Source organism: Pygoscelis adeliae, unplaced genomic scaffold (assembly GCF_000699105.1).
Source record: "Pygoscelis adeliae isolate BGI_AS28 unplaced genomic scaffold, ASM69910v1 Scaffold110, whole genome shotgun sequence".
Taxonomy (NCBI): domain Eukaryota; kingdom Metazoa; phylum Chordata; class Aves; order Sphenisciformes; family Spheniscidae; genus Pygoscelis; species Pygoscelis adeliae.
In genome coordinates this window covers 948,364-969,805 of record NW_008823919.1, presented here as the reverse complement: position 1 = coordinate 969,805, position 21,442 = coordinate 948,364, and the positions used below count along the sequence as shown (strand labels likewise).

Genomic DNA, 21,442 nt, shown 5'->3' with positions numbered 1-21,442 from the left:
GCTGAGGGGAGACCTCATCGCTCTCTACAGCTACCTGAAAGGAGGTTGTAGCGAGGTGGGTGTCGGTCTCTTCTCCCAAGTAACTAGTGATAGGATGAGGGGAAATGGCCTCAAGTTGCGCCAGGGGAGGTTTAGATTGGACGTGAGGAAAAGTTTCGTTACTGAAAGAGTGGTTAAACATTGGAACGGTCTGCCCAGGGAAGTGGTTAAGTCACCATCCCTGGAGGTATTTAAAAGACGTGTAGATGCGGTGCTTAGGGACATGGTTTAGTGGGCATGGTGGTGTTGGGTTGACGGTTGGACTCGATGATCTTAGAGGTCTTTTCCTACCTTAATGATTCTATGATTCTAAGAAAATGTACACAGACACACACAAACACAGTAAATAAGAGAGGAGAACTAGTGACAACCGACATGGAGAAGGCTGAGGTACTCAACAATTTTTTTTTTCAGAGGTTTCACTGGGAATCACTCTTCCCATATCTCTCAAGTCTTTGAACATCAAGGCAGGGACTGGGGGAACAAAGTCCCTCCCATCATAGGAGAAGATCACGTTCAAGACCCCTGAGGAACCTGACCATACACAAGTCCATGGGACCTGATGAGATGCATCCCAGGGTCCTGAGGCAAATGGCAGATGTAGTTGCTAAGCCACTCTCCATCATATTTGAAAAATGGCAGTCAGGCAAATTCCCCAGTGAGTGCAGAAAAGGGACTATCACAGCCATTTTTAAAAAAGGGTAAAAAGGAGGATCCTGGGAACTACCGACCAGTCAGCCTCACCTCAGTGCACGATAAGATCATGGAGCAGGTCCTCCTGGAAGTTATGTCAAAACATGGAAGATAGAGGTGATTAGAGACAGCCAACATGGCTTCACCAAGGGCAAATCATGCTTGACTAATCTAGTGGCCTTCCACAATGGATTGACTGGACCAGTGGACAAGCGAAGAGCTACTGATATCATCTACCTTGACTTCTGTAAGGCCTTTGATACTGTCCCCCACAACATTCTTCTCTCTCCACTAAATTGGAGATAGACGGGTTTGATGGATGGACTGTTAGATAGTTAAGGAATTGGCTGGATGGTCATGTGCAGAGTTACAGTGAACGACTCAATGTCTTAGAGGAAATCAGTAACAAGTGGTGTCCCTCAAGGATCCATACTGGGACCAATACTGTTTAATGTCTTCATCAATGACATAGATAGTGGTATTGAGTGCAGCCTCAACGAGTTTGCAGATGACAGCAAGCTGAGTGGTACAGTTGATTCGCTAGAGGCAAGAGATACCATCCAGAGGGACCGTGACAGACTTGAGGAGTGGGCCCATATGAACCTCATGAGGTGGCACAAAACTGGACACAGTATTCCAGTTTTGGCCTCTCTAGTGTCAAATAGAGGGGAATAATCACTTCTTTCAGCATTCTGGCTGCACCCTTGCTATACCCTTGCTCTGAATGACAGCCCCAACATCCAGTGAGTCAGATGTTGTCCACATCTGTCACAGGATCGGGTTTTTCATATCTTTCAGTGTCTGGTTATCTTCTGTGTTGTGTTAATACAGATATTAATGAGTGTGCATTGGATCCTGATATTTGCTCCAATGGAATTTGTGAAAACTTACGTGGCAGCTATCGTTGTAACTGCAACAGTGGCTATGAGCCTGATCCTTCTGGAAGGAATTGTGTGGGTAAGTTGCTCGATTTTTTTATTATTGTTGAATAATTCATCACTATCTTGATGCTAATTTGAATTGACAGAATTTAGGTTGCAAGACATCTGCTTCTTAAAACTATAATGAAAATGCAAAAAATCTCTTAACGATACTGCTTTTCTCAGTCACTGCATAGCTAATATTCTTACTGGTGTATTTTTCTCTTATTGGTGGGGGAGTATTACTGTTTGGGAAGTGTAAGCAGGAGATATTATTGCAGGTTAGGAATGAATTTTCTCAAAAGCATGGATCGGTTTGTGTTATAATTTAATATATAACATTTGTCAAGACCCCCTAAAATGTGTCCCTTTCAAGGCTGGATGATTATTTGTCAAGAGCTGAAGGTCATGATTTTGCATAATAAAATGTAACAGATGGCTGTCCTTATCATAATGAATGATAACTGGCGGCCTGTCTACACAATCTCTGTGGTATGCAATAATCATGATGTCCCCGAGTTACACCAGTGCAGCAGAATGGATTGCTGCATGCTTAGCCCTCTAATTTCTGAAAGCTTCAGCTCATGAAGGAAGAAATGACCCACTCTTAGGATTTCACGAATCATATCTGAACAGTGGGCTCAAGTGTAACAGCTGTTCTTTTATTCTTCAGAATTTCAGGTCACCAGTATGCAGGAATGATTTGCTTCAGAAACTTTTAATTGTCATTTGTAGTTTGGTTTAGGTTTATACCAGACTGTTGTTGCAGTACCTCGATACATTTTCTGCAAGTGGTTAGGAATACCCGACAGAAGATACCTATGTTGTATGTTTCACTCTCTGTCCGATTAATTTTATTATTCATGGTCATACATGAAGTTCAGTATTCTTTTTCTTTTGGGAATTCTTACATCCAAAAAACCTGTATTATATCACAGGTACATTGTACAGTAGTATCGCTTATAGTCCTGTTATAGTCCTGTAATTTTAAACAGAAAACTGAAGTTTGTTTGTATTAAAAGCTAATGGAAATCTATCTGAAACCATCAGAAAGTCTTAAGTGTCGTCCCACCATCTGATGTGTTTATTTTGGGGAATTATTGCTCTCTAGACTTAAAGTTTTACTGACCTATCACTGATATTTGTGGTCAACAAAACCCCATCTTTTTTGGTAGGGAAAACTTGGACTATATAACTGTGGTATAATTTTAGTACCAAACATTCCTACGTAGTGATGCAAAGCAAACACAAAGTAATAAAAGTGTTTCTTTTCATCTGCTTGACTTAAGGAATTTTACAGCTAGTTTGTTTCTAAAGGCCCTAAATATGACCTTTTGGCAGGAAAGGAACTGCTGCAGAAAACTGTTGGTGGTTTTTTTAAAATACTTCATGTAGTATTCCTTTTCCAAATGGATTTTATGGCAAGAGATTTTATTTATCTTGTTACACTTGGGATTATGTAAGTGCTAGTATAGGTATATGTCTGTTTAATTATTTAAATAAAAATACAGCATACTGACTGTGAGGATGCATTTATTCTTAGATAGGAGATTTTTTGCACAAAAGAATTTAATTATGAACACTCAAAGGGTTGAAATGTTTTAATTAATGGTACAGATTATGAGCTGCCAGGAAATAAAAATGGTCATCATACAGAATGCAGACAGTATTTTTGTCAGTTTTAAGTGTTTTTAGAGCATGAGCTATATAATTCTGTGTTTTTACACAATAGATTACAGTCCAAATCTGAAGTTATTCCGTGAGATTCTAAGGAAATAATATGTTCATAACAATGCTAGTTTAGGTTAAAAGATTGCACAACAAGCTCAAAATTAAAGTCTATTGCTCTTGAAAATGCCAAATTCCAAATCCATCCTCCTTTACTTAGTTAAAATCAGATGAGGTTAGATTAAGGACAGGTTAGTTTAGAAGAGCTTCTTTACAGCTGCCAAACTTAAATCTCAGATTCGTCGTCTGGGGAAATTTAGACTTTATTGTCTGAATCCTGAGTTGTCCGCATAAAGGAATTTATAAACATTGCCTATAAGCATAGCTTGCAAAATCTAATGTGGTTGGGAAACCAAAAGCCTCCAGATTGTAATTATATTGCATTCTTGTTTTTCTTCTTTATTTTTAAACTTAAACTCTCTAAAAAATCTGTTTGATTTAAAATTTCAGTTGCAGTGTTAAGTTTTGGAAATCAAGCAGTCGAAATATAGGAGACACCCTGAAGCAGCATAAAGTGTCGGGTTTATCATGGCTTATCCTGTCAGTATTCTTCTATAAGCTTAAGTATTTGTGATATGTGATGGGCATTAAAGGAAAGTAGCTTAAAATTATACATTTTTTTCTTTTTAAAAAACAATAGGGCAATGAGGAGGATTGATTGCTTTTTATTAGCTTTATTTGCAGTTAATATAAGAGGAGTTCAGGGAGTGATGTTAATTTATGTTTTTTTCCTATTCAGTGTGCTTGATATCCTAGTCTTAATCACAGGGGGGGCGTTTAATACAATATACCTCTGAAGGGGAGGTACACATGTGTACTCTTGAGATGTCTGCCATACATGAACTGTACAATTTAGATTTTAACACACATGTTCACTTCATGGGCAACAAAATCAATTTTTGCCCATAAAACAGGATTAGAACAGTAATCTAGCACACTGTTATTTGTGTGTTTAAAAAAAAATTAAAATGCTGGTTTCAAAGCAAATAGACCTTTGTGAAGTTGCTATGGTGATACAGTCGTACAATTGACAAAGATCGCAAGATCATTCAGGAAAACATAATTATTATCTTAAGACTAACCATGAGCTATTTTTAGAGCCTGCTAATGAAAAACTTTAAAAGCAGAACAGAATTTTTGGTAATAAGAATCTGAAAATGAATTAGACTTTTGAAACTGAGAATTGGCATTTCTCCTTGCTCAGTGAATGTTGTAGAAGACTGCATATCCAGCAACCTAATTGTTGCTGTAGAAAGCCACGGGGGCTACTTGTGGAGGTGAAGACATCTCATGGCATTTGCACTCATTGGTGTGTCTAACTCATCTTTTTGCAGACATTGATGAATGTTCAGTGAACGGGCTGCTGTGCGATAACGGGCTCTGTCGAAACACCCCTGGAAGTTACAGCTGCACTTGTCCAAAGGGTTATGTGTTCAGCACTGAGACAGACACATGTGAAGGTGAAAAATCTGCAAGTTGTGTTAATTTTATTGCTTATTAAAGCTAAATAAAACATTAGCTATTAAAACATTAAAGCTAAACAATCCCAAAAGATTCAGAATGGTGACGAATACCAGAGGAAAAGACAGAACTAAGATACTGCATATATCATTGCATTCCTTTTGTAATTTCTCTGCAATATTTTTTAGTGTGTCGGGTCTTGCCATTGAATTTCTTTCAAAGTAATCAGTTCATTTTTTTATATTAAAATATTGTCCTTTCCTTAGATAAAACATTTTTAGGCTGGAATAAAGGGGAATATGTGCTTCCCTTTGGTCATGTAGCAGAGACAACTAGTCTGTTGTTTAGGTAAATGCATCTATTTTGATCCCAGCGTCTTTTCTTTCTTTTCTTCCTTCAGTCTGTGGTGGTAGTTAATTCTAGATCAAATTCTGGTCTTTGTGATGCTTTATGTGATGTCTGAATTCCAGAATCTGGATATTACTGCCTGGTGATACTAAAATTGTCCTTTATTTTTACAGTATAATCAAAATTGCTTTCTTACATTACTAATGAACACAGATGTTAGATCAATGGAAATGTTACATAGCAGAAACTAATGAAAAGTTTTAATTATAAAAAAAAATAAAGGCTGTACAAAAAAAGTCAAAATAGAAGCATTAGCTTTTGTCTCAATTTTTAATGAGTATTCAGAGTAGTAGAATTTTACTGTTCTTTTGCATTTCTTTTATTTGGTTCCATGGTCTGTAGATCTCAGTGTTTGTTATCATTAGAAAGTTTTTATAGTAAATAGTCTTGCATTTGAGTGAGTGATGAGGAAGCTATAATCCTTTGTTACGGAATACCTATTATGTGAATCAATGCCATCAATCAGATTTGTCTGAAGCAGTGGAAGACATTATTGTCCTCAGCTGCTTGTTATTACTGATCAGACAGAAGTTACTGCCATACAGCTAAACAAACACATAGAAAGGAAAGTGGAAGCACTCTGTAAACCATTCTTGCTGTGTAAGATCAGTCAGGTTAACTTAAACCATTTCCTCAGCAGAATATACTGAACGGGCTGACTTTGCGCTGAAGCAGGTGAGGAGCACTCGTGTTCTTTGCCAGTTTTCAGCAGAGTGGAAGCAAGCAACATGGGGGGGCAATAGTGTTTTGAATGTCTCCAACTGTTTGGAAAGTGAACATATGTTTACATTCAAAACATCTCATGAAATGGTTTGAATTCTGGTAGTATCAAATCATTCACCTCTTCACCCCTTCTGTTCAAAAGAAATTATGTTCCTTTATATTTTAGTACATGTGTGTTTCAGAGGTCACTTTTAAAAGTTGAAATTTCTTCTCTCCCTGTATGTTACAAATTAGTAGTACTTGTTCAGATTAGGGCTTTTCTTATATCATACCCGCATGGATTTATAGTGCTCTCTCTGGTAAGTTGTCTCAATGCCTAGTATCTATCCACAGTGTTCAGGTGAAATTTATTCTTCAGGGTCTGTCTATATGTTTAGTTTCCGTGCACTGAAAGATTTCTAGCTGTGAAAATAGCTTACTGTGTGTCCTTAATGTGCATCCTTAAGGATGTCCTTAAGGAATCTCCTAGACAGAAAAACTGAAATCGTATGGTAAAGGGAGATGTTCATTACCAAGATGAAAAGGCCATCAACTTCAGAGCATAACACTAACCAAAAGATAGATGAATGAGATGTGAGAACGCAAAAAACCTAGCCAAAATTATTGAAATAAAATGTGTCTTGATTTTCAAATATAACACATACGTTTGTTTTTTAATGGTAGCAATAGTAATATAAATGCTCAAAATAAGGATTTGACAACAACAGCACGAACAACAAAGTGGTTTCATGGTTGCATTGAGCAACCACAGCCTTAGGAAAAAAGTGACCTTTTCTGTCTTCTGGACATCCTTATCATCATTACAGTGTGTTTTCTCTTGTGCTAGAAGAAGTTTGAGGATCATGATATAGTGAACCAAATCTGGGAGTCCCTAATCTTAGTTTTTTTGTGAGGGGGGTGTGTGAGTGGAGAATAGCTTGACGGAGAGTTTATCTGGAGTGGAAATGAATTTACTAGTTCATTTGAATTAATAGTTCATTGAGGAGAGGTTGACTTCTTTAGATAGAATTGCCAGCTGACATTGACTGCAAAACCATAGTGTCAAAAAAAAAGTTACAGTTAAGATAAAATAGAATTTACAGGAAAGTATATGAAGAGAAGATACTAGCAGAAATCCAAATGGCATGCATATCCCCTCTTAATGGCACCTTAGTGCATTTTTCTAAGGCATGTGACCACTTTTAGGTTTTGTCTAAGGAAATTAATCAGGTGCATTCCCCAAATTACAATTTATGAATCAATTCTAAAAGCATGAGTAAAGAACCGGTATGATTTATTCAAACTAACACGTTACACTGCCTCTGAGAGACATCTAGTAATACAGGAAGTGAGGTATTTCACAACTCGAGTCAACCTGAGCAGGAGGTAGAAAATGCACACACACTTTATTTAAGCAGGTTGTTATGTAAATTAAAATATATTCTATTGTGAAAGAATAATTACTGACATGATCATTCAAGCTCATTAAGTAAGGCTGTTTGGGTTTCTGTTTGGTGGGTTTGGTGATATTTTAATTAATGCATTTAATCTCATTTTTTAAACTTTTTAGATATTCATAGAAGAATGTGCATCTGTACGTGTTTGCAGTATTTGTACTGTGGCGCCTGCAAAGACTAATGAAAGAGTATTATCTGATATTCCAAAAGATTCTAAAAAAGGATAGATCTGTCCCTGTCTCATCTCCCTTTCATGGTGGTCGTCAGGTTTAGCCTGTTACTGAAAAGGAGGATATTTTGCCATTTCGTAGAATAACAGTGGCTGTGCTTCTTTTGGCTGTATTTCATAATCCTGTATGTCTGCTGAACTCTGAGCCAATGAGCTTGTAATTGGGCATGAATGCTGCAGTAATATTTAAAATAATAAAACTTCCTGTTAATGGAAGAAAAAAAAATCCTGTTTTCTCATTTGGGAAAAAAAAAACAACGAACAACTGATCATTAACTAAAAACTTCAGATTTCTATGAGTATTTCCTTTCTCAACATAGTTTAGCGTAATCACCCTAAAATACTTCTCATTTTTTATTGTCTGTACAGCAGAATCTGAAGGATTTTCAGTTTCTTTCAATATTGTTGTCTACATTAACTTCCATGCATAGGTCACAAAGGATCTGTCATCCTCATCTTGAATATCATAGATTGATGTTTAAATTTAGCTGATCAGGTAAAAAAGCTGATCAAGAGGGGTTTGATAGTTTTTGGATAAAACTATCCAGAAAACCTATTAAATGTATTACATTTTTTCTAATGTTGAGTGGGTTGGCAGTAGAGGAATAAATTAATCTCTTTCTGTCCAAATTCTGTTTTCAAAGAAACACTACACAATTCGGTTTGGAGTTACAAGTTCACTAGTTATAAAAAACCTCTATAGCCAAAAGCTTTGTATTGTGCTCTGAAAATGCTCTGATGCTTATTACTCACCAGTATATTTTTAATTAATATAACTCTCATCAGTAACTGTGAAGAAAGAACAAAACCCTTCACTGTTTTCATTTATAGTTCAATTGAAATTTTTTATCAATTTGTTGTGGGGAGCTGGGGAGTTGTTTGAGGCTCCAGAGTCTGTGAAAGTTGAGATTTTTACAACAAGCTTTGTGGTTTAGATTGTGTTTCCAGTGACATAACTAGTTAAATGTAAACCAGATGTGCTTTGAAGTTCATTTCCAGGCATGTACAGTGGACTGTTTCAATTTTTGTTTCTCTGACATTTACACACTCACTTTACTTAAGGAAAAAAAATGTTTTTAAAAAAAAACCCTGATAAGTATTTTCATACATAGTGGCTTTTATTTTAAAATATAAAACAGTATTAAAATCAATTTGGTTTCCTGCTCACTCTTGTTAAAATTATCATTTAATATTATTGTAAGAAGGTGTATGGAAACAATTTTTGGAGTTTGTTTACATTGTGCACATGATACTTTTTCTCCTGATTTGGCAGAGCACTAATGCTGAAGTGCATTCATCCTTTATTTATTTTTTTCCCTGAATGGTGGTTTTGGGGAGTAGTCAATGCAATATTATAAACCTGCTAATACTCAAAAAGCACTGGTTTTGGTTTTTGTTTCGTTTGTTTGTTTTCTTTTTTTCTAGCATAGTGCTGAAGCATGTCAAATGCAGAAAGTAACAAACTGTTTTTTTCGGGATTAGAGGCCTAGAGCATAGTCACAAGATCGTTTTGGAAGCAACCAGAAGTTAATGCCTCCAGAGAGGCATACCCTAATCCTCAGTGAAAGCTGTTCTCCTTTCTACTCCGTAGAGAAAAATGGGATGAGTATTCCTTCACTTGCATCAAGGCACAGTGAAATGAGGAGGAGTCTGGTTCTGTGATACATCTTCCCTCACCCCCGGTCTTGGCGACCAGCTTCTGCCATTCTCATCCCAGAAGGTGGAAAGTGACTATTTGTCTGTGGGATCAGTGAGGGACTGGCACTGGCACTTGAGAAGCGTAGAAACTGAGACTGGGAGAAAAAGGAGGAGGAAGGGTGAAAGGGGAACGTTCCCTGCAGACAGCAGCAACCTGGCAGATCGAGTCAGCTGTTTTGCCAAGGAACATGTTTGATGCAGACTTGAGTGAGGATTTAGACTAGATCGTCTGACTTTGGCTTGAAATGGACAGGCAGTTATCCTAGTCTAGAAAGTGTTCAGCTCTGACAATGGTGTGTCACCTTCCTCTTCTTCCCCATTTTTGGTCACCTGTATGTTCAGTTTGAGTCTTTTTCTCTCCTTTCACTGTCTTTCGGCAGAGAATGAAGAACATGGCCCGTGAAATCAAGAGAGCTCCTTCGCTCTTCATAAGCTGTTGAACTTTAGATGTTTTGGCCCCTCCATCTCCACTTATTCACTTATCTTTGGTTGTAGTTTCAGGGACACTTGACTTCCAGGTGTGGCACTCAACTATTTTTTATTAGGTTTTGGTTTCTTGTTAACTCTGAAAACCCGAAATACAAGATGTGTTTTCCTAGAAGAAAATTGATTGTAAACCTAACTTGCTAAGTATCAGAGAGAATTTAAGATAGGCATGATAACCTGATATTACATCTATAAATGTGAAGTATTTTAAGTTTCATGCATTTTTTTATATTCTGAATATGATTGAAGTGATGTTTTGGATAGTGGCAACTATCTGCTTATTAGAGTGTTTTGTCTTGCACATTGGTTGTGTATGTGCAGACCTGTGTGTGGTTGGGCTGCCAGCTGTTAAAACCATGTGACTCTTTACATGAAAATCACCTGTTTTCAGCTACAAGTATCTTCAGCAGACTTCAAGCACTTGACCTGTAATTTTCTTCACTGGGTGTCTGAGTCAGACTAGATTTTAATTTTGCCTTTAAAAAATTCAGACAAAACTTTAGTGTCCAAAAGCCCCAAAGATTCTGTGGCACAGATCATGGGAACTTTTCTGAAGTCCCATCTTACCTAAAAGCAGGGAAGAGCACTTGCAACTGACTGGACAGAGAATCATATCTGCATAAAAGCAAAGACATAAATGCAGAGACTGATCAAAGGTCGCCCTGACCCACAACAGAGCAACTATACAACATTACTTTCCAAAAATACTCTGAATCCCCAACAGTTGTGGTTCGGGGACTTCTGACACCAGAAGTAGGATCTTTACCTTATACAGACCTTGGTGAATTTATCTTTCATGAACTTGTCCAGACTGCCATTGATTAATGCAAGCTTTCAGAATCCTAGGGCAAGGATTTCCGATTTCTCTTCCTGTTGGGTAAAGAACTATTACTTTACTTGTTTTGCTACCAGCCAGCTTCATTGGATGTCCCTTTGTTCTTGGACTTTAAGAGACAGTGAACATTTGATGCCTTTGACAGGAAGAAACTATATATAGCTTAAATTTAGTTAATTTGTCCCATCTTTTCCATTTTTCTCATTTTTTTAAAGCTAGCCAATCTGCTGAAAGCAAGATGACAGATGGAAAGGAAGAAAAAGTGTATCTTTCTCCAAGAGAATTTCTATAGAGAATTATTTGACATACAGTACATATTTAAGATGACTTCTTTGTCTCAGTGTGATCTGTTTCTAATTGTGGGAACCAGATATTTGGTTTCTCTGCAAAAGCAGCAGAGACTACTCTCCACTACCAGGTATTGCTGGCTAGGGAGAGAGCAGAAGGCAAGGGAGGCAGGGAGCATACCTTGGACAATAAAACCTTAGGTAATAAAGTGTGAAAGTATTTACAGGGAGGAGAAGGGGTGCAGAGCAGATAAATGTCGGTGAGCCCTCCAGATTGCCAGCTCAGATACAGAGGGACTTAGAGTTTGCTCTGTCAGAACAAACTGGCTTTCTAGATCTGCTTGATTACCTCTGTACTGCACTTCCCAGCACATCAAGTCAGTACATAAGCAGTGCCAGACGCGGCCTGGCCCTACCTGGTCATACACTGTGCTGCACTCTCCATAATGAGCTGGCTCAGAACCCAACCTGAGACAACACGACCAACTGCATCTAAGCAGGCTGTTTGCAGAGAAACGTGGAAACTCTGCCTAATGCCCTATGGGACTATCAGCCCATAGTAGGATGGGGCTTACCAGCTTGGGCACTGCCAACGCAGTTAGCCCTGTACAGCCAGCCATCGAAGCTGTGTGGGTGTGTTCATGTAACACACTGTCTTGACCTGATAAGGCCTCCTAGATTTTATATCTCTGCATCTGTGTATGATTAATGTGTAAACTGGGTAATCCACAAGATTAAGAGTAAACTTCACAAATGTAAAGCTCTGTTGCTATTCAAAAACTTGCTGGCGTTCAAGGACAAGTCCCATTTGCTCTTTGTAGGTAATTCCATTAAGTAAAGGGACTGTGAAAATTGGCTTTTAAATTAAGTGCTTGCTTTTGGCCTGAAGAGAGAGATCACACTTCCCTAAGTTTACTGATTTCTGGGCATTTTCCAGCTCTCTTTTTTCTTTCTTTTTTTTTTTTATTAATATATACATAATTTGGTGAGTATTTTAAACACACCCCAGAAGATCATGAAAGAATACTTGTCTAGTGAAATGAAGGCTTGATGCATCATAACATGTCAAATAGCAAATGGTACCTTTTTCATGACTTCTAAAAATAAGGAAGATATTTTAATTTGTCTTGAAAATGATCTCTTGATACTATTAATGTTTCCAGTGCTTAACTAGATCCTGTATTAATTTATAATTAATTTAAATCAGGCTATTTTAGTTTATGGATATGACATTATTCCTCAAGCACTACTAGCAAATATAAGCAAGCACTAAACAGTTTTATTTCTGGCCCACTGAAGGAACTGTCTGCGTGGATTAGAATGTATAGCTTGACTCAGGACCCAAATCAAAAAATGCAAATGATTGAGTTCAGGAAGAAATGGTGGATATGCATCTGCAATTGTTCTTTGAAAGAGTTTGTTAGTATTGTTTTAACCTTAAAACTGATTTCACTTTAAAAAAAACCCAGCAAATAATACTGTCTGCAGGGGTCCTATTCTTACATGTGAACAGGCTTAAAAAACTCATGGGGTAATAAATAGGAGTTAGGGGCTAGAGGGAAGTACCATTTACAGTATTCCAGTTTCAACTCCTATTTCTTGAATGCTTTCCAGAACTAGAGAATTGCAGCCAGCATTGTAATATTTTGCTTCTGACAGGGTTTTCTTAATTCTTCCAAAGCCTCATGGAGCCATAAATGACAGAAACAATAAGGCCTTTGTTTGTACACTGCATGTTGTGGCTGGGAATGCATTGCATTCTATGAAAAAAGAGTTTTATTTTCTCCCAGGACAGTTATAATTGATGCTGGAAAACTTCATAGTCCAAGTTGTTGGAAATTACTATCTTTGTAGAAAAGAGCCTTTTAATTAACACTTTCAAAATATGTGCTCCCATACACGTGCACATACATGCTACCTGCCTGTCCCTGTATCTTTTGAATGTCATGCTGGGTGGGGGGGCAAATATACCAGGCAGTCTTGGCAAATCATGGTCCACAGCAGCATTTATACTGTATAATATTTTCCAGAAACACATCGTAGTTCTAACAGTGTCTTTTGTTTCTGGATTATAGATGTAAATGAATGTGAAAGCAGCCCATGTGTCAATGGTGCCTGCAGGAACAATCTTGGATCTTTCAATTGTGAATGTTCACCTGGCAGCAAGTTGGACTCTACAGGACTGATATGTATTGGTGGGTATTTCCTCCTGTTACTTTCCCTTTTTCTTACTAACTTGAAAAACATTGATCGTATCGATTAATTAAGCAAGAAAATAATGTATTTAGTTAATTTCCTCATGATAGCAGACAATATGTCTAGTTCTGTAAGTGAGACCAAGCAAACATACTCATTTGATTGCTTGCATGGGAGCAGGAAGAAACTGAGAGAAACATAATTCATGAGGATGTCCAAACTATGGTGAAAGTGGTGAAATGCAAGTATTGATTGGTGGGAGAGAGTGGGGATGTCTTATTATTAATAGGAATTATCTTGTCCTTTGGGAGAATGAGAATATGAGTAAAGCTGATATTCTATAAAGGTGATTAGTCTGGTAGTTGATAAACTGTAAAGCAGAAATGCCCACTCAGTCCTTTGACCACTTTTAAATCTGAGACAAGAAAGCAAGTAAAACTGGAGGAACATCTACTCAAATAGTGATAGGAAAGCACATGGCTTCTAGGGTTCAGGACATTCTTCATAAACTGTGAAGACTGACTTTCCGAGATATAAGGAAATCTTAATGGATTTTGCGTTATAGCACAACCTCATACTTTACTTCTTTTGTAGGAAGCTGTTAAAGTTGAGTAAGACAGATATGAGTTTGTCAGGATCCCTGCCCCTGGAGCAGAAACATGAGTATTGTCTTGGTTTTATATATATACACACACAAAATACATATATATAAAAATAAATTAATGTTAGCATCCTTTGAGGATTCTCTTGCATCAAAAAAAAGCAGAGCACTGCACAGATTTTATTGGAGCTAGCAGCAACACTTGTCTGCAAGATTTCATTGGCATTATCTTTGGAAGCCATTCATTAATGTTTTTTTTTCTTGCCTTTCCAAGAAAACTCAAAGGATTGGAGACATCTGTACTTCTCAGGTGATCACAAGCTGCTGTTGTTTCATGTTAGGATATGTGGGATAAATGGGATTGGAGTGTCATTAATAATTTTAAATGTTCCTTTTATTTTAACCTGGATTTGTCTGGTGTTCTTGATTCAACTTTCCTGCCTTGCCAGGATTTTCTTAAGATAGGAAATTGAATGCAAAGACTCAAGTTTCCATTTAATGATGGAGTCTGCCTATGCCTTACTATGTTTTTTAAGTGAATATTACTTTTGTGCCTAAGCCTTCTCTTAGACTTCCTTGTAGCATCACCAGCCAGTAAAGTTTAGTATTGCTTTTGTTCTTTATTACATTGTGCTAATTTCACACTAAACTATGCTTTTTTGTACTGCTTATTTTTAATCTTTTGTTCTCACATCCAAAGGTGCTACAAGTTCACTAGGGGCCTGATTATAACAATGATCTGGATTTACTTTGCAAATGGCTTCCATTGGAATATTTACAGTGTGAGGTCCCATTTGCCCTGAATATTATTGATAAGTAACATAAAACATAAACAAAAAAATCCCCCTGAATAGTCAGATAGAAAGTGAAGAATAGGAGCCACCTATATACTGTGAACCTAATCATTAATGTTTTACGTTGACCAAAATCGTCTCAAGGAGGGTTTTCTGTACTCTCACATAGGTGGGGATGTTAGGACAGAAGGGTCAGCAGTACAGCTAATGCAAGACATACATATTTATACTGTCAGAGCCCAGTTGTATGTTTTTCTACCTTGGCAAAATTTCCATTGGAGTTGGTAGGGTTGAGAGGAGGGCAGACTGGATTATTGAAAAGTGAGTAAGGGGTTGGAAGTTGTAGGTAGTTTACTGTGTGAAAAACTTGCAAATGCTCTTGTTGAATGTATGCCATTTTATATCTCTACAGTAGAGCAAGTTGTTTTTTCCCACTACCACTGCAGTGAGAGACTTGTATATTGAATGTTTTTACTCTGATTTCTTTAGTGGTTTGCTCCTGTAAAGCATTCCTGTAGGATCAGATATGAAAAGCATATGCCAAAACATAAAGATATCGCTCAAATAGTGTGGTGTTTTGAGTGTGTGTTGTATTCTTCATAAGAATGATCAAAGTAAGGTAATGTCAGTTTCTGACCCCTCTCTAGTTTTTCTTTAATTTCAAATTTGCTCTGATGTCAGAACCAGAATCAGTCCTACGTTATAAGAGTTTTTCTTTCTTTCTTTCATGATGATGATTGAAGTTATTGAACTTAAAAATAGCACAAAATTTTTAAGTAAAAGCACGACAACAATATTAGGATAAGAAAGGATTAACATAACCACTGTTAATTTTATTTTTACAATTTATTGCTCCAATGTGTTTGTTGCTGCTTGGTCTTATTGCTGATTTTCACTGTCTTGTGGACTCAGGTCGTGTATGGCACGTTAGACTGATTTTATATGGAGAAGCTATGACAGAAGACTTCAGTCTGTCAGTTCCTCTAGTTCTTTTGCTCAGTCTGCTCAGCCTCAAGGCTGAAGAACCAGGAGGCTTGAGCCATTTGCATCCGTATCACCTGTAGAAATCGAGCACAGATGGGAGTCATTTATGTCTTTCTGTGAGCTTTCCTGGGTAGAGAAAAAATGACTTGCTCAAATTACAGTCAGAATTCAAGTCACAACATTTGCGCTCAAATTTAAGCTCAAACCTCCAGCAGATGAGGGTTGTTAGTTCAGCAGTTACAATAAAAGCAAGCAAAAACAGCAAAAATGTTGACATATTTTGCATTTATTTCACTTGCACACTGATAGTGTTTGCAATATTGAGGCTTCACTCCTAGAGGAAAAAAGTGGAATTGTTTTTGAAATAGATCTGTTGGTGGTACAAGTGTTGCATTGCTATTTTGGTAATTGCTCATACAGTAGGGATACTGTGATCTGTGCTTTTTGAAATATGCACTTAATATATGCTTTTTATGCATGTTTTAGTCAAGATTTGTGGAATTCATACAGTGCACAATAAGTAGGCTGCCATCTGCCTGTAGTATGCATATACTATTCTTCAAGTCAGAATCAGAGATGCAAGGAACAGAAAGAATGCTTTGATGCTGGATAATAACTTTCACCAAAGTGAAAGTCACAGTGACTGCCCATTGTAGATTTCATCTGGACAAGAGAGATTATGTAAAATAAAGGAAATTAACTCATAGCCTGAAAAAGGTAAGACAAGCAGACTTTGGCAGGATAATGTAGATGCAGCTGGTGTGAGAAAAGTCACCTGCTAATTTGTATAATTTTTGAGATATTAGTTTGATTTTTCCATCCTGTAAAGTTGGCTACTAAAAATAAATAATATTGAGCTCAAGAAACTTCTAATGAATAAAGAAATGGAAGTGTTTACATTTTGATAACATAAAGCAGAGACATCAACACATGGGCAGCAAAGAGCAGCTAAAGAACCTATATTCCCTCCCTCCTTGTTGGTCCCTGAATTTGGGACATATGATGTCCAGGGACATGCCCATCCCATGACTGGGTAAGAGCCGACCCAGCTAATGACTGTCCAGGTTTTGTCTTTGGTCTTGTTATGTTAACCCAAGTCTTGACTGTTAGCTAAAGGCTGATCAAGGTGTGGAAAAGATGCCTTTTCCACTCTTCTGTACCCCTAGTTGGTTTGTGCAGTTGTTTAAGTGTGGTGTTCTGCCCCATGTGTTTGAGATCAACATTAACCTAAATAATACAACTGTTTTACACTTAACTGTTAATGAAGTATGTTGCCCAGTTTCTAGGGCTGATTCTAGTCACATTCTTGGGCCAATTTTTTTCCTGTTACTTTAGCCAAAGAAGTGTTGTGCTCCCTGTGGTCTACGTAATTGTATAACATGACAATTTTGTAGAAAAGTTGAAGTTGTTTGAAAAATATAAGCTATTTTTATATAGCTTATATTATTATTATTCTATCCTAAGTGCATTGCTCCTAAATATGAGGTATTGGTAGTACTGATCAACAGCGCCTAATAGATGGTCTGGCTTTTTGTACATATAATATGTGTAAATCTTAAAGCCAAACCCTATTCCTCTTTCATTAGTCATCTCATTAAATTCATCTGGGCCACTTGCTTAGGTTTGAACTCTGAGAATGCACATGCATTTAAACTCTACACAGCTGACCTCCCAATCTGGGTTAGATCTTTACAGACTGCTTTTGCGATCTGATCACAAAGGTTGTTGCCTGCTTCAAGAAATTTTATACCATTTGAGTGTAACATTGTAAAGATACTAAGCAAAGGTGCTGTAGGTACAACTTTTAAAGTATGTAAACTGATTTAGGATCTAACTGACATTTTAAAAAATGGCTTGGGTGCTGAAAGCATAGATTTTAAGACTTGAAGATTTGGGTACCTAAAAGAGAATTTCAGAGGATTTCAGGCAGCAGAGACAACACTTGTAGCTGAAAATCTCCCCTCTGCTCAGTGGCTATCTATCCTGGGCTGCAGTCAGGAGGTGCTGCCTGACGTGGCTGGGCAGTTACTGGAATGGGTTTGCCCTGAGCTGGTCTGGGTTCCCAGCCTGGCCATCCAATTTGTGATTCAGGAGCTGGGTGTGCTGGGGCTGAGCCCTCAGGAGCAGAGAGTGGAGTGTAACCTAACAGGCATGTTCAAAGCATAGCTAATGCATCAGCAGAACCAGACCCCTAAAAGAATATAGCACACCCCTATCCCCCACATTTTTGTCTTTTTTTCCTTCCTGACAACCTTGAAGGTTCACTGAGTGAGGGAAAGACAAGAGCTCCTGGATTTCATAACCCAGTGGTTCAGGCAGGCAGCTGGAAGGGGGAGTCCCAGGTTGTGATCCCTGCTTTGTTATAACTTGGGTATTTTAGATGGGTAAGTCACTAGATAGAATAAATAAATAAATCCACTGTAGTATCCGGAGGATGTCTGCTAGCTGTGGGACCTGGGCTATAAAATGCATACAATAGTGTGCTCTATTGCTCACTTTTAGTGATAGTGCTATTCCTTTCCACCACTTCTAAACTAAACTGTGTACAGAATGACTCTGATGGAAGGTTTTCTTTTAAAAGAAAGCCTGCACTCCCTTGGTACTCTTGTCTACTGGTGGCATGAACATGGCATGCCAGCTCTTTTTGCTGTGACAATTCCATCTTGTTTTCTATTCCACTCCAGATAGCCTCAAGGGAACTTGCTGGCTTAACATCCAAGACAGTCGCTGTGAAGTCAACATCAATGGTGCTACTCTGAAATCTGAATGCTGTGCTACCTTAGGAGCAGCTTGGGGCAGCCCATGTGAGCGATGTGAATTAGGTATGCTCTTATATCCTGCATCTTTCGGGAGAAGAGAGGAAGTACCACTAGATAGATTCTCATCATTTTCTGTGTAGAAACAAACAAACAGACAACACAAAAAACCCTATGAAATGAAGTTGTCTTATTTAGCATCACTTGTAATCTCCACCATCAGAGATCATTCTAATAACTTTGAAGTTACCAGGAAATAACATGTGAATAAATCTTTTAATAATTACATATGTTTCATCTCCACAGGGACTGTGCATTGGGGTAGGGAAGTAAGGACTACAATAATAAAGTGAAATATCTGGTAAAAGTCTTGAGGGCTTTCTATGTTGTGGACTGTTGACACTTTTTCCAGCTGTTTTCAAATACATAGTTTATGTACAATTACTGATTGCAGAATAGTACTACTGTTAGATTACAGGGCTAGGTCTAGAAGTTGGAAGCAGGAATCCTAACTGTGTGCTCTAGTTTGTGGAAAAAAATACTGTGCCACATTCTCCCCATAAGGTTTGAATAATGCCACTTGCAGCTGAACCAGTGTCAGGATGTTTTAGCCTTTCATTTTTAATTGGAACAATAACTGTGGGCACATGTATCCCATCTAAAAAGCATGGTGCAAACAACATCTGACAGAGCTCTTAACTGTGCAGTGCAACATCAAGCAAAGATACTACTTTGGACTCCAGAAAGCAGCATGGTCAGGTTAGACTGGTAAAACTAATGAAAAACTAACCGATCTAGAGAGCTAATTAGCTCAGACTGGATACATTTGGCCATTTAATTTCCTATTCTCTAATTAGTTAAATTTCAGCAAGCTTTCATATTACTACATCATGCTACATTTTACATGCATATCCTAAAATAATGTCATTGCTCAGATCATTTGTTAAGCTGCAGTGGAAGAAAAGCCTTTAGTGATAACTGGCATCACTAAAGCTTTAAATCTTCAGGCAACTTTACAGGAAATTTACCTTTCAGCAACATCTGAGTGCAGAGATTGATATGATTAGATGCTGAACATTCTGGTCTCCATTAAGGAAAGCACATGAGAAAGTAATTGTCTAAGATTTAATTTCCTCAACTATTCACTTGTTTTAAGTAACGCGTGAATCAGTACTTTTCTTGATTGAGACTAGAGCACTCACCATCTTATACAGTCAAATTATTAGAGAATTCCAAAGATATGTTTATTTTTAAATTATTTAGTCCTACATTTCTGTCATTCTAAAGCGGTGATACATCTTTCTGGCTTGATTGCAGACACAGCTTGCTCAAGAGGATTTGCCAGAGTGATGGGTGTTACCTGTGAAGGTGAAGTTTTTGCTTCTTACTCAAGATGTCACTTTTTTTCCTTTGAAAATGAGATAAAAGGGGGTTTATTATGTTGTTGTTTTTGTCAGGCATAATCATATTGGCCTTAGGTGAATGCCTTCACAAACAGTTCCTGACTGTTGGGAAGTGTTATGTTACACTGTTTGTTGGAGAATATCAAAATGGTACAAAAAGAATGGAACTGCTCCTTTAAAATACGTTTAATCCCTTCAGTTTTTTCTTTCTCTCAGCCATATCCATCATCTTGTCTTAGAGAAGACAATGTGGAATCTTAGTGCCCTATGACTTGAAGATCTTGCAAGAGTCCCTTGAGACTGAGCCAGATGCTTGTTTAGAACAGTGTTCAGACCCTAATACAGTATGGATGAAAGCCTCTCTCTTTCTTTCATGTAGCTTAAATTCTCAATAAAACTGTAGCTGTCTCCTTCGAGTTAGCATATAACTCAACTCTTTGTTTCCCCAACAGATGTAAATGAGTGTCATGTTTTCCCGGGGGTTTGTCCCAATGGGCGGTGTGTTAACAGCAGAGGCTCATTTCACTGCGAGTGCCCTGAAGGACTGACACTGGATGGAACAGGGCGAGTGTGTTTAGGTAAGAGCGCACTCAACTCTGCCGCTTTTTAGCTGTGTCTAACAGTTGTCCAAAGTTACTCTCAAAGGGGTGTGAAAGGATGTTTGGTTTGTTTCTGAATTCCTCCGAAAACAGTTAAGCGTACGTTTTAGTTTATGCCTGCTTAGATATCAAATGCCTGTGCCAGTTCAGGGAAGAGCTGTTAATCCCTTGGGGGAATATGAATGTTTGTGTTAAGACTTGTTTTGCCCACAATGCAGTAAACAGGTTTTGCTAGAGTGCTGCCCTTACTCTGATTCCCGTTCACAAACAGAAATGTCTGACTCGCCGGGAGCTAGATGGTAAGCAGTCAGCTGGTCAGCCAGTAGCTTGTAATGCAGCGTGAACAGTGCTTTTCTCTATTGCTATCTAGTCATTTTGTGGAACTTGGATACTACCTTGTAGCACGAATATGCTGGTGCAAATTGGTCTGCCTGAGAGTAATCAAAATGGGTGTAGATAAAAATAAGGCTTCATCTTTGTTGTACAGATTAGTATCTTCTACTGACAAAACATGATGTCCATGAAGACATACATTTCTCTAGGAAAGACTTCAGGTATAAAAAATACTGAACCCCTGTGTAAGTTCAAGAAAACAGAAGCATCCTGTAGCAGGTATAGTTAGTGTTATTAATCTGCATCTTTAGAAATCAGTGGTCAGAGATGAAAAGAGATAAAGTCAGGGTACTGGATGTTTAGAATAGATTCTGGAATCCATATTAATTTTTCTAACCAGTTCTAAGGACTGTAAAAATATGATTACTGACAGCACTGATTTCTTTTAAGAATATAGCGCAGCAGAACAAAAAAAAATTTTCAGCCCTTGCTTCATGTCAAGGATTTTCCTACTCTAACCTTTATTTTTTTATTTCATCAGTGTTCTCTTTCCTCAAGCAGATTCAAATTTAAGCAAACACTTTTGCTTTAATTGCACTATGCCTTACCAATATCTGATACAAACAGTTACCAGATTGTGGGTTTTTTTAATGTGAATGTAATTCTAGAGATATTTATTAAAATAAGCAGAATTTTGAAATGAAGCAGATTTGTGCAATCAGTATAAATGTCTCAGAAAAAAGAAACAATTCAAAACCAAGTCTGCCCAGATGCACACATCTGTTATGGTTGTGTGTACCTTATGCAGTTTTGCATGTTATTTTTTACTTGCT

General features: G+C 37.7%; 1 protein-coding gene across 1 annotated transcript in view; it reads left to right on the top strand.

The window, feature by feature from the left end:
- FBN2 (fibrillin 2) overlaps positions 1-21,442 on the top strand; it is a 183,735-nt gene that overhangs the window by 94,810 nt on the left and 67,483 nt on the right. Inside the window, exons 16-21 of the mRNA XM_009319652.1 lie at positions 1,564-1,689; positions 4,715-4,840; positions 13,019-13,138; positions 18,203-18,340; positions 19,592-19,642; positions 20,130-20,255. Coding sequence (XP_009317927.1) covers positions 1,564-1,689; positions 4,715-4,840; positions 13,019-13,138; positions 18,203-18,340; positions 19,592-19,642; positions 20,130-20,255 — 687 coding nt within the window. The remainder of the gene's footprint in view (positions 1-1,563; positions 1,690-4,714; positions 4,841-13,018; positions 13,139-18,202; positions 18,341-19,591; positions 19,643-20,129; positions 20,256-21,442) is intronic.